This window comes from Anoplolepis gracilipes, chromosome 1 (assembly GCF_047496725.1).
Source record: "Anoplolepis gracilipes chromosome 1, ASM4749672v1, whole genome shotgun sequence".
In the NCBI taxonomy this organism is placed as follows: domain Eukaryota; kingdom Metazoa; phylum Arthropoda; class Insecta; order Hymenoptera; family Formicidae; genus Anoplolepis; species Anoplolepis gracilipes.
Window position 1 is genome coordinate 20,853,789 of NC_132970.1, and position 14,566 is coordinate 20,868,354.

At 22.7% G+C, this 14,566-nt stretch overlaps 1 protein-coding gene across 1 annotated transcript; it reads right to left on the minus strand.

Annotated features, from left to right (window-relative positions):
* Positions 1–622: 622 nt before the first annotated feature.
* LOC140676206 (aminopeptidase N-like) lies at positions 623–12,393 on the minus strand. Its single transcript, XM_072911045.1, has 13 exons — positions 12,260–12,393; positions 10,752–11,336; positions 9,434–9,898; positions 8,831–9,020; positions 8,173–8,320; positions 7,808–7,886; positions 7,120–7,502; positions 6,374–6,654; positions 4,078–4,271; positions 3,651–3,962; positions 3,494–3,563; positions 1,056–1,169; positions 623–890 (listed from the first exon to the last, which is right to left on the minus strand). Exons 2-13 carry the CDS (start codon positions 11,303–11,305, stop codon positions 750–752), a joined length of 2,931 nt encoding a protein of 976 aa, XP_072767146.1. The 5' UTR covers positions 11,306–11,336; positions 12,260–12,393; the 3' UTR covers positions 623–749.
* Between the last annotated feature and the right edge of the window lie 2,173 nt (positions 12,394–14,566).

Below are 14,566 nucleotides of genomic sequence, written 5' to 3' on the forward strand. Positions count from 1 at the left end.
AATATTAAAAATATAAATAAATATTATAAATTCTAAAACTATTTTTATGTTGGTATTATAACTATTAACTAATTAATTAAATATAAATTATGTCATAATATATGTATATTCAAAATCATACCCGGTAAAAAATTTCTTATATATAATTATATATAACAATATAAAAGTATATAGAAATATATAAAATTCTGTATAAGTTATGTATAGTTATGTATAGTATGCATATTTTTGTATTATCGTTGACTGACATGTAGCCAACATTAATATAAAATTATATATAATTATACAATAAGTCATATATTATTATATATAATTAAACATAACTTATATAAAATTTTATATATTTCTATATAATTTTATATGGTCATATATCATATATGATTATACATAATAAATTTTCTACCGGGTATTAATAAAATATATTATATATAATATTACTGAACAGTTGTCATTACTACAAATTTAGTATTTTATTTATTATATACATATATATACACATAAACAATAATTAAAAGTAATTCATATAATAATATATTAAGAATAATATTAACAAAATATTATGTTTAATAATATTAAACTGTTATTATTGTTACATGTATAAGTATATTTATGAATGTGTATGTTATATATTTATTTATAAATATTATATGATAATTTAATGGTATAAAAATAATATTATATATATATATTTTTTTTTGCTGTAATTATAATTATTTACGATTAATTTCTTTTGAAAAGTTCTTATTATTTTAAGGAAAAAAAGAATATATCTTAAAATATTTCTTTATTTCTTCGATTTCATGTAAACGTCTCAGCAGTTTTTTGTCAGCGTCCAACATCCATTTTTCCACAAAATTTTTATACTCGTAAAACCTAGTTTCAATATTTTCCTAAGACAGATTATTTTGAATTAATGTTATCATTTTATGCTACCTTAAAAGACTTATGTAATTAAAGAACGAAATACTGCTTATGACATATGTATATTAAAAATATAAATAAATTTATTAATAGAAAACCTAATATAAATATAGTTTTTAATTCATAAAGTATACCTTGTCAGGGAGATAATAGTACTTGTCAGAAAGAATTCTTTTTTTATCCCATATACGTTCAATACTATTTTTGTATGCTTCAGGCTCAATGATATTTCTCATGACGTTTTTGAGCTACATAGAATAACTTAATCAATATTTATTGTCAATAAATAGTAATTTACTTTAACATAAATTTTTTAATTTAAGAATTTGTAACCGAAACAGTATTTTGGTAATTAAGCATAATAAAGGCAGAACATGAAAAACCCTTTGTAATTTTAGAAAAAAAATTATTTCCTAAAATGTGCCTAAAATTGCTCTTATTTAAAAACAGCTGTATGTTTGTACATCATATAGACAGGATGTCCGGTAAAGATTAAATCAACGTTCGTAAGCAGATAAAGTGCATAAAACTGAAAAGGACTTTTCTGTTCAGTTTAATGCGCTGTACATGTTCATTTGCTTTGATGTAATCTTTACCGGATCTGTATAATATTTTATTTTAAATATGTTGAAAATAATAAATAATAGTAATTATGCATAAGGGTGACTTCAAAGATTTAAATGACTAATATTAATGACATATTAATGACCTCACAGATTTGAATGATCTTAACGTGTAGTATTATGATCTTGAATAATCAAAAAGTTTCAAGCGTCACTCATAGTTTTTTAAAAAAAACAAAATGATATTCAAATTACAATAATTTTCAGATTTTAGGATACAGTTTTAAATTGTAAAACAAGTATACTAAATACGATAATCTAAATTTTTTCAGGTATGAAACTATCATTTTCTGCCATTTTGTACATTTGAAAAGTAAATATATGATGTGTGTTATACAGAAATATATGCAACATAACTCAACCTGTATATAACTGTGATACTGATATACGTTAATAATTTTTATTTTGCTTTATGTTAAAAGTTAAAAACCCATGTGAAATCGTGCAAGTAATTAATCTCGTTTTGTACTGAAAAGAAAGGTGCTGTAGAATAAACTGCATTTTGCATAGAATTTTGGAAACCCATATGGAAAAGTATAATACAATTAAGTATGGTCAATTTATCTATGTGTAGTAAATGCTAAATGCTAAAAGTTAAATTGTGCTTTTATAAAATGTACATAGTATCGAAAATTACATGTAATTTGTAAAAATTATTTTTGTTTATAACTTTTTAACGAACAACGAGCGATGGCAAAACATTTAGATGTTATTCAGGGTCATAAGTTTTACAACACGTCAAATTCATTCAAATCTCTGAAGTCGCCCTTAATATGCCTAATTATTATTATTTCGTATTATCAACATAATTCAAATAATTCAAATAAAATATTATACATGTATATATATATATATATATATACATGACATATAGATATTTAAATGATAACTATAAATAAGAGCAAAAACTTTTAAGATATAATTCTTTGTCGAAAGTTAAAAGGGGATTTTCATATAAACATATATTTTAAATTCTTCCATGATGAACTACTTTCCTCTAAAGAGGGAAGTGAAAATTAAATTTTAAATTTTTTTTGCTTAAATTTTGGACAAGTTAAAAAAAATGAAATTTAGTCGACATTTTTTACTATTAAAAAAAATATCTAGTTATATTTTTTTAATCTTCTCGCATTGTTATAAAAGAATGAACTTGGCAATCCCAATCAACTTTTATTAAAACTTTTTAACAAGCCATAATGTCAACAAGATGTTGACATAAATATACGTGAAAAAGATTGATTTTTTTAGAAACTCTATTGTTATATTATTTTCGTAAAATCAATAATTCAATTAAAAAATTTTCAAAAAAAAACATATCATGCATAATTTCATCTTTTTTTTAATGATACAAGAAAATAAAAAAAATAATATAAAAATATCTTTTTTGTTAGTGGAAAATTATCATCAAATTTTATTTTTTTAATTTGTCCAAAATTTAGGAAAAATAAGTAAAAACTTAATCTTTACCTTCCCTTTTAGTAAAATATATTTCACAAGAAAGCGATATAGGAATATATGGTTATATGAAAGATCATTATTATTTTTCAACAAAGAATTATCTTTTAAAGTATATGTGTTTCAGACACTTTGTAAATCTTTAAACGTTAACTTATAAAGATTCGGCGTTTTATAAAAAGGCTCTGTTTTTTATAAAAGACTGCAATATATATAAATATATAGAACAATTAAATGTGGTAAATTATATTGATCCGGTTCTTTTTTTTATTATTAAGCTTATTTATATCTAATGTATACATGTGTATATATATATATATATATATATATATTTATAGATACATGTTTACATTAGACATAAATAAGCTTAATAATAAAAGAAATAACCGAATTTAGAAAATTTACCACATTTAATTGTATTTCTGTGTATATATATAAACATTCGATATAAATAAGCTTAATAATAAAAAAATAACCGGGTCTATAAAATTTACCTGCTTTAATTGTTTTTCAGAATACACATGATTAATAATGCTAATAATAATGGCAATTCCATTGACACCTCTATAAAACAACACATATAGTTATAAGTAATTAATGTTTATAATTGTAAAAAGTGTTCGTACAAGAAAAAAATATTTCCAGTTATACCTTGGTTTTAATTTATCAAAATTTTCCAATATATACAAAAACACATTATCGTGCTTTGTATGTTTTGCAATAATAAAAAGGAAACTAATCATATTTCTCTTGATTTGTGCTTTATGATATGTTACATTATGTTTGAACATTATTGATTTTAAATATTCCTCCATAATTTTATTTGAAGCACAAGCTAAAAATTCTAAAAATCTATCGTTATTATATTTTTTCGTTAAATATTCCTTCACATTGCGCAAATCGTTACTCTCTGCTAATATCAAACCTTTACAGTATATCCACTCTTTCCACCACGGTAAAAGTCTACAACATCCAAAAATAAAAGTTTGATTAAACATATTTAACGCTATAATATTGCGTCTTTATTCAATAATTGAATGTAAAAATAATGATAAAAAACTGTAACAAGAAAAATTACTTATTTGTATCCGACATATACGGAATATGCGACATCAATTTGTCATAAGCTTTTATGAGGCAATTCAAATCATCGAGAATACATAACCATTTAATGGCTTCTTGCCTTAAACATTTAGTAAGATCACTTTCCTCAAGATCTTCTTCATATTTTATTTTCTCAAATAGATTGGCCAATATATTTTTTATTTTCTCCTAAAAGTTATCCAAATCAAATAATTATATCGGTTTACAGTAAGCGTGTAGCGTTGGACATTCAATTTCTCAATAAGTAGATTGAAAGAGAAGCAGGCTGATCGAACAGCCACTGCAAAGTCCTAATATTACATCACTTTATGTGACAAATCTCTTTATGTGAAAAACAGTTAAAAAATTTCAATGTCTAGCTTTGTACGAACACGATTCGAGTGGAAAACTAATATGTTGGAAAAGAAATCAATTTCGTTTCATTCTCAACATTATTCAATTAATGTATTAATTTTAATCTCAAATTTATGTGAGAGCGTTATATGTTAACGTAAAAAATTTGTGTTTATACGAGTAAAAATTTTTTAATTTAATAAAAAACGCTCAACCAAACAGAATAAATGTATCTCACTTATTGAATCAATATGATTTAATTCAATAAGTTAATTTTTAAAATTCTGATGGCTTTTCATAAACATTCTGAATACATATATTAGTATGTGTGCGTGGATTTATATATATATATTTTCTTTTGTTAAGCACTGTATATGTATATATATATATATACAATACTTGACAAAAATCTAAGCATAGATAGTTAAAAAAAAATTAAAAAGTGTTTAAAAAACGTTTAGTCAATTTTGCAATATGGTACACTCGACTTATTTTGTAATATAATTAAATGACAATGTTAAGTGATTATATATATCTTTAACGCTCAAATTAGCATATCGCTGGATCAAAAGTAAAATGGCAGACATTATTGGTGATATTTCAAGCCCATAAAACTCTTATAATATGTAAAGTATTTACATTAAGTCGTTGTATTTATTTCAAATCATAGCGCTACAAATTTTCTTATATCAAAATAGACACATTTTTATAAAAAAAATTATACGTATCTCTCTGTTCGTTAATACGGATAGCTTTAGTAAATAACCACTACACTCACAATACAGTTTAATTTGAACCACACACACAGCCATAGCATGCGCGAGCGAGAGAGAACGTGAGAGCACAGTTCAAAGTATCTTTTTCTATGTTTAGCTTATTCTCACTTCTCGAACGTTCACAATCATTCTATACTTATTATGTCTATAAGAAAAAGTCAGATGAGTGTCTCTTCTTGCCGAAATTAAGCCAATGCCAAACAACCTTTAAAATGAGCCAATCTCAATCAAGTACTCTTCTCATCTTAAAAATCTAACCTTTTTCTTGCCTAAAGTAGCAACTTATACTAAGCCTATATTTTCTACATATTTTTAGTTTGAACTAATTTAATATATGTATATTTATCATTGTATATCTTTTTTAATTTATAAGAGAAAAGGGAGTCACTTTTGGGATACTCTAAAATGAGATATTCTATACATATTACAAGACATAATAGTTTTAAGTCCGTACTAGCAACACATATACATATATACATACATTTTATTTTAATTTATTCTCTCCATTTTAAAAATTTTATTATTTTTATTTATAGAATCAATGTTTCACAAAATAGTTGTTTGGCTTCAAAAAGAACATGAGATAATGCAATTAGTTTGACCTTGGCTTGTACACTTAAAGTCAAATTAATGTCACCATATCATATATATATATATATATATATATATATATATATATATATATATGCACATACACCCTTTTGAGCCAAACAACTTTTGTCTTTAACATCTATTTCTACAATCAAAAATAAGAAAAATTAAAGAAGAACCTATATATGATGTCGCACATGCAACTATACAAAGTAAACTTTAATTGATTAACAACTTCTGCTACTCTTACAAAATTACCGCTCTATTCTATATTACTATACGTACGTTTAATTACTATACATACATATAATTTTAAATTGAAATTTTAATAGAAAATTACTTAAAAAATATGAAAAAAATAATTATTCAAAAATCTAATATATGTTTAACAATTATAATATAAGACTGAAATAAAACTTTTTTTAAATAAAAGAGATTTTACTTTATCTTAAATAAGAATACAGAAGAACATACTTGAATCTTTTTAGCTATATTTATTTTATTTTCTTGGAAAATATGACATAAAATAATTTAAAAACTTTTCTACTGATTAATTCTATTATTATTTACCTTGATATTTTGAACTCCTTTATCTAAAAATGGAAAGATGCTCGACATGTGTTCAAAAGTTTTTATCATAGGATACCATGCTATATAATTTGTCTCTTGTCCAAGATAGCTCGTCAAGTTCCAGAATAGGAAAGAATTCAGTTGGCCATTTATCATAAAATAAAATGCATCGTCGATGATTTTAGCACGATTAAGAACATGTATTTTTGTATATTCTGCAGAGTTCAAATATTCTGCAATTTTTTGCCAGTTTTCAGGATCGTAATTAACGCGATAGTATCCTGTAGTAAATAATTTTTATATTATTAGATTTTCACTTAATTGATTTATTATATTTATTAAAATATATTTATAATTATCTGCATTTTAAATATTTGTGTAATTCCAAGTATTAAAAGAAAAAAGAAAAATTATAATAATTAAGAAAAACATTACTTCTGAGTGATATTTATTGTAATATTGCGTAGAATAAAACTCTAAGAAATTATAAATCTATTTATCTTTATTTTAGTTTAAATAATAATATGTGCAAAATTGAATTTATTTCACGTTAATCGATAGTAAAATGCAAAGAATACCTGATACAATATATTTTGAAATATTATATAATGTTACTATGTATTTATATTATTACTATTTATTCATATATTGCGTAATGTTATTAAAAAAGAATATAGTTAACATTATATAATGGTTTCATATTTTAATTATGTAGAAATATAATAAATTTGTTAATCAATATTTACCCGTTTGTTGTAAATTGAATATTACCCAACCATTATCTTTTAGACCAACTTGGCTAGTTGGCTGGGACGACGACAAAACTTTTAATCTTTTGTCAAAAAGCGGCATTCTAAGCTTCTCAAAATTTAAATTATTCTGGGAGGTATAAGTTACAGGTACCCAGAAAGCGTATTTTTTAACTATTTCATAATTTTCTATTGTTATTCTATATACATTTGCTTTATACGCAAAATCTCGCGTTATTTTCAACACAGGATAATTTATAGATTTCATCCAATCATTTATTGTCGAAGAAAGGATTCGTTCTTTCTCAGGATATAATTTGCTTAAAATATCCTGTATGGTGAGCCATAAATGTTGGAGAAGACTCTTCGACTTAAATTCACTATATTAATTAAAATTTGGCATTATTGACACAGTAAAATCGGTACTCTTAAATTACGTATCAAAAAATATCAAAGTGTTATTTAACTTATACACTTTATACAGTTTACATAAATGCTGTATTTAAATAATAGTGTTTACGTAAAATATTAATATTTTATATTAATATTTTATACATAAATGCTGTATTTAAATAATAGTATTTACGTAAAATATTAATATTTTAAATGCTAGATTTTATAATGTATAAGTATGTAATACATTAAAATGGTATATATAATACAATATATTTCATAATATACTCACAAATTTAAATATTCATAAACTTTCAGTTGAAACATGTTATTTGTAATTACATACTGCAGCATGCGTGTTATTAAGGGTGCTACAATTCAAATCATACAATGTGATTTATATATAAGTTCGTTTAGAAGTCTTTTAACAACATTTTTCATAAATTATTTAATTTAAATACTAATTTAGTATTAATATATATTAATTATAATATATATATTAATTTAGTACTAATATATACATATGTATATACATACACACACATATATATATATATATATATATATATATATATATATATATATATAATATATATACATTTTTTCAAGTATATTTATTGATTTGATTCATTCAAATAAATTTATTAATTTTTTTACCTTTAACGTAACGGTAAAAAGAAGAAAATGCATTATTTTCGGAAAAATTGGCTTCCTTTATAAGAGACTGATTGTGGCTCTCCAAACGAAGTGATTCATAATAAACCTGAACTATAAATAAATCCAACATTTCGGAGTTTTTATAATCCTAAAGAAGAAACATTTAATATGATCGACTGAATATTTAGTCGAATGAAATATTAACGGTACACATTTAATGCTTTTATTGAACATAAATTTGAAAATTTTTTATCAACATTACAAGATATAGTAAAATTTTTCGATAAAGTAATGTGTAGTGTGTGATATAGTCATGTCATTTAAAACTATTTGAAATAATTATGGTGTTATTTCTATCTACATTGCAAATTTTATAATGATTTGAAAATATCGAGAATCAATATAAAATTTAATCTTTCCAGATATGACAAAATTTTATATAAATAGTTTTAGCAATTTTTATACGACATATTTAATGTTAAAAATAGGGTAAAAGCTTTTCATTTTCTTATAATAGTAAAGATTATATCTACTTACATAAATAAAATAATATTTTATTTAACATAAAAACATCAGAAACATATAAAAATATGTAATATATATATTATATATAATTGATACATTAAGAATATTACTAAAAAAAATATAAAAAAATTACCTCGGTGGAATCGATAACATCAATTCCATACAATGTAGTAAGACCATCAATTAACCATAACTCAGATGACCAAAATGGATTTATTTTATCAGCAAACCATTGATATGCCATTTTGCGCCCTATCAACTGCGCTACTTTTATTTTATGCGCAACAGAATCCAGATTTTTATCGTAAATAATATCTGTTTCACTAAAAAATATAAAAATTAAATTTGCAAGAGCTTAGTAATTACATAAACTTGGCCAAATAATAATTTTGATATATTTTCTGACTTAAAATTAAAAATATCTTCTAAACGGATAATATAATCGATATGGTATAATTGTATGTTGTTTTGTACCGATTATATAAAAATTGCGACATAATTTATTTTCATATACGTGATATACATATGTATATATGATTGAAATCAACCTATAATTAGTTATAAAAATATATGTATAATAATGTACATGTATAAAAATTCTACATTAAAACAATTATATTTTAACGTATGTATATCTAATTTCTAATTTTATATTTTTAATTTAATTATTTCTAATTTTGCTTCATATATAAATTGTATTTGAATAAATTGATATTTTTTTTAATTTTTGAATTACCTATTTAACAGAAGGCCCCAGTTCTCATTGTCATATAGCAAACTTTGGATTGCAACAAATTGCACTTTTGGTATTTTCAATTCTGTCCAGTAATATTCAAATATTATCATTGCTCTGGTTGCTATCATTTCAGCAAATTCTATATGATCTAATTCGGGTCTACGCCATATAATGATTCTAGATTTTTCCGCCTCAAATTTAAGAAAATCTGCTGACGAGATTACAACCGTCACGATATAAGTGGATATTGGAGGAGTAGTATTAAAGCATGTCCACTTTATATCTGTTTCGGTTTTATCCATTTCATGTATGCAGATTTCCCTTTCTTGTACCGGCATATTTGAAAAAATTTGGTATTTGCGATGATGCTTTATGGAAATGTGAAAAGTGGCCTTGCTTGTCGGCTTATCCCAGCATGGAAACAATCGTCGAGCTCCAGTCGCCTGAAAATGTATTACGTCCAACCTACGACATTTTAATAATATTGTTATAAATAACAATAATTTTTAATAATCAATAGCATTATATACACAGAGTATCTGTCTGTAAATGTCCAAACAAATGTCGCAATTGATTGAAGTTAGAAGAAAGTTGAATAAGAAAAATTTACATGACTTTGAGTCTGCTACAAAGTGCATATAAATCAATTTTTGTTTACTTGTGACGTTTTCGAGTTTTAAAAGTCATTGTTATTTTTTTAGTTATCTTAATTTTTTTATAATTATGAATTATTCGCAATATAAACTTTTTTACTTTAATTATACATAAACAATAAAATATTTATTTTTCGATTATCAAGCCTCAATATTTACGAAAAACTTTTCGTATTTAATCGTTTATAAATCAAGTTATTGAATCAATATTTTCGCTAAGGGCAAATTATCTTTAACATGATTAAAAAATTATAGCTCACATAAAAAATATTTAGTTACCATTCGCCCTGTTATATATACATATATAGAGCACACGCGCGTATAAAGTACAGAGAAATTTTATATTTTATTTCATGCACATACGTAATAAAACGACATAAGGTACAAATTATTGCATTCCCATCTAAACTATTCAACATTCCATGATATATCTTTTATATTTATTATATCTTTTATATTATATATTTCACGTATTTAATAATAAATAGGATTAATTAACAATTCAAACATAGTATAAAATGTTATGATAACATTTTTGAGTAATATAAAGTGAAATAAAGATAGTGATATATAGTATTATATAATTAAATATTATAAAAAAAGATAAAAGATGCGAAAGCATAATGATAAAAATTTATATTTATTGTACTCTTAATATTACTCACATTTCGAATGATTCTCTCCTATAAACTATAGGCTTTATAGAAGTAATAATGTTTTCCGTGTTATCAATTGCAGTGACAAATTTTGTATTTAGTTTGTAACGTCCACTAGATAAAGTTAACTTAAAATTGAAAAAGCAAATTTGTTTTGCAGCATCAGGTGTAATTGTTGCTGAATATTTAAATGTCGAATTTCGTACAGCTGAAATTTTTTGCAAATCTCCAGATAAAATGCGTATTAGTGTCGGTAAATTTAAACCTATTTTTGTAAATGAATGGGAAATATCGAAAAAGGCATTTAATTCGCCGTAGAAAACAAAGTTGCCTTTTTCTTGAAGCTCTAGTATATATTTGTTATTCCGTAAATATTTATATATTTTATGTTCTTTGTCTTCTTTGAAATATGGTATTAACTTGACGTCGTAATGCACTGGCATTATATCATCAAAGTAATCATTAAATGTAATCGATGAGTTTTCCGTATTTTCATTAATTGAAAATGTTATTATGGTGCTAAATATAAGACCGCTATAAAATAACAGTCTGAGAAATGCCATGTCAATTTTTAGGTATCTGTAACAACTGTCCCTGTTGAAAGAAAAATAAATATAAAATAAAATTTAAATAATAATAAATGTTACAGCAATTAAATTTATAAAATATTTTTTGAAATTAATTTTCTTGAGTAATTAGAAATTTTATCCGTGATGAATAACAGACCGATCTACGTACATGAACATGCTATTTTCAAAAGATGATTATATTTTTAGTAAACTAGCAACGAATAATCAACGGAATAGTCAACAGAAAATTAAATTTTTTTCGACTTTTTGGTATGTCTCTTCAAGCATGTGTAAATACAAACATATATATGCGCGCGCGCGTGAATGTATGTGTATGTGTGTGTATGTGTGTGTGCGCGCCATAAGATCAAAGACAATTTGAATGTTTTTATATGTATTATATGTAATACACGTTTTTTTTAGTAACGAGAGAAACATTTATCGTTTGTTCATTATTCGCTTAAATAAATATATCGAATCAGTAATCGATTTTAAAGTAACCTCTCAAATTATTAATAATATTACAAAACGATATAAAACAAACATATGTACGGTATTATATTAACATTGTAGTTATCCAATTTTTTATTATCCATTTACAAATATTTGGATTAAATATTTAAAGAATTTTAAAAATATTTTTTTTTTAATCCTTAAATTTCTAATTCAAAGATTTTATAACAATATTATAATACATAAAATTAGTGTTTTTGTCAAATACACAATATATGTATAAAAAATTAAAAAAAAAGATAGTTTCTTGAAAAAAGAAATAAAAAAAAAATAAAAGAAATTAATAAAATGTTCAACAATTTTGAAAATAATTTTTAAAGGAAACATAATCTTATTTTATGTGTTCATATTTTAGTACTATTTAGATTGCGTTTTATGTATTCTCTACGTACTTTAAAGAAAGAGTTATATAATATTCTGTTTCTAGAGACTCACCTTGTATAGTAAAAATGCTATCTTATTTCTAATACAATTTCTTTTCTTCTCAGAACTAATTAAAGTTGATACTTTATCACCGTGAACCGTTAATCTGTACTATCGTAATCTTAACGTTTCAAGAGGTAATCGAAAACTGGCAATGTCGATGTAAGAGACATCATAATAAATATATATATAAATACAAACATATTTACAAGTTATATAAGGTCATCATATCCTACAAAATTTACATTTAGAATTATATATTTATGATATTTTACTTAATATTTAAGATATTTTAAGATTCATTGAATATGCTAATTTGTGATATTTATTTATTTAATATATATTTTGTTAATTTTATATACGATTTAATAAGCAATATAGAAAAATAAGTATTTATGTTTTTCTATATCTATAAATAATAATTTTTAATCTTTACATGTTCAAAATTAAAGCATTTCTATATAAACGTACTTTCACATATTTATTTTTTATGTAATACGTAAATAATATATTATATTTATATATATATTATTTATATTTTTTTTTTTTTATATATACATTTTTATATACATAATATATATATATTTATATATATAAATTATTCTATTTAATATAATATGTTAAAGTCATTTTAATTATGTTAAAATGCTTTATATTTATTTCAATCATATATAAGAATTATAAAAGTTAAGTATTCATTAATTATACAAACATTTTTTTTAACGACGACAGAAAATAAACATTTATCGATTCTTTTTTACTCGTTTTGAATAGATACATTGAATCAATATTCGAATTAATCTTGCAAATCACAGATTATATGGCATTACGAAAACATATATAAAATAAATGTGTGCACGATATTAAAAATTGTAATTTTTAAAATTGTAATTATATTATTTAATTTTTTATTATTTATTTATAAATATATGAGTTAAATATAACAAATATTTAAAAAGTTTTCGTTTTTTAACTTTTAAATTCTTAATTCAAAAACATTTTGTAACAATATGCAATATTATAATAAATAAAATTAACGTATTTGTCAGATGCACACTGTATATGTATGAAAATTTAGAGAATTATATAAGTTTATAAAATAAACAAAAAAAAAAATAGAAGAAATTATTAAAATCTCAACAATTTTGAAAATAATAACTTAAAAGGAAGTAAGATAAAGATTAAGATTTATTAGAAATTAAGATACTCATCGTGTGAGTTCATACTTCAGTACTATTTAAATTCTACTCTATTATATATCTTTAAGAAGAAAGATACATCATATTCTAATTCTAATGATTCATCTTGGATATAAAAATGTTATGTTATTTATCATACAGTTCCTTTTCTTACGAGAATTAATTGCAGTTGACACGGTCACACTGCAAACCGTTAATATCGTTATTACTTATTGTTATATCTACACTATCAAAATCTTACCGTTCCAATAGATAATCGGAAATAAACAATGTCAATAACATATGTCACATATTATAATACATATATACATACATAAAATCTTACACAAATGTTTAAAGTAATATTTATATGCATATTTTAAGAATTAGGGATTGTGTATTTTATTTTGTGAATTTTGTATACATTTAATAAACAAAAAGAAATTAATTTTCATGTCTACCTATGTCTGTAATTATTAATTTTTAATCTTTACACTTTGGAAAATCTCCATATCAGAGTGCTTTCATATATTGTTTTATGTAATCCGTAATACTTTATAATTATACTAATTAATATAATATATTAAAGTCATTTTAGTCATATTAATATCTCCTGTCGTTGTACGATAACAAAGCTGACAAAGAGAGTATTAGCGCATTACAACGTATATACACCACGTTATTTTTAATTTATTGTCAAAATATTTCAAGTACTATTACATATATGTTTATACGTGAAATATAAAATTATAATATTAAAATATGTATTTTAAAGTATAGATTAATTATCATTTGCTGAACGTATATAATTCTAATATGTTATGAGACTTTTTGTTACCTAAATTTTAATTACTTGACTATTTTTTGAAAGTTTATTTTATTATTATTTATTATATTTAATTGTTTTGCGTTCTTACTCTGACTTGAACTTAAATTATCGAACAATACAACATCAAACAAAATATATTTAAGTTTAAATATTATTAAGGAAGTAATTCTGGCCTATAAGGAAATAATTATGGCAAGTCACAACAATTTGAAAATATTAAAATAATAACTTCAAAATATTAAAATTACGAAAGCTGTGTATGTAATTGCAATATCCATATTATGCATGTTATATAAGTAAACTAAAATTTTA

Excerpts from the sequence above, each read along its gene's own strand:
- LOC140676206 (XM_072911045.1), bottom strand. The coding sequence starts at position 11,305 with ATGGCATTTCTCAGACTGTTATTTTATAGCGGTCTTATATTTAGCACC. Across the intron at positions 3,963-4,077 it reads TATATGTCGGATACAAATAA|ACTTTTACCGTGGTGGAAAG; the intron begins GTAATTTTTCTT and ends TGGATGTTGTAG. Across the intron at positions 3,564-3,650 it reads TTTGATAAATTAAAACCAAG|AGGTGTCAATGGAATTGCCA; the intron begins GTATAACTGGAA and ends GTTGTTTTATAG.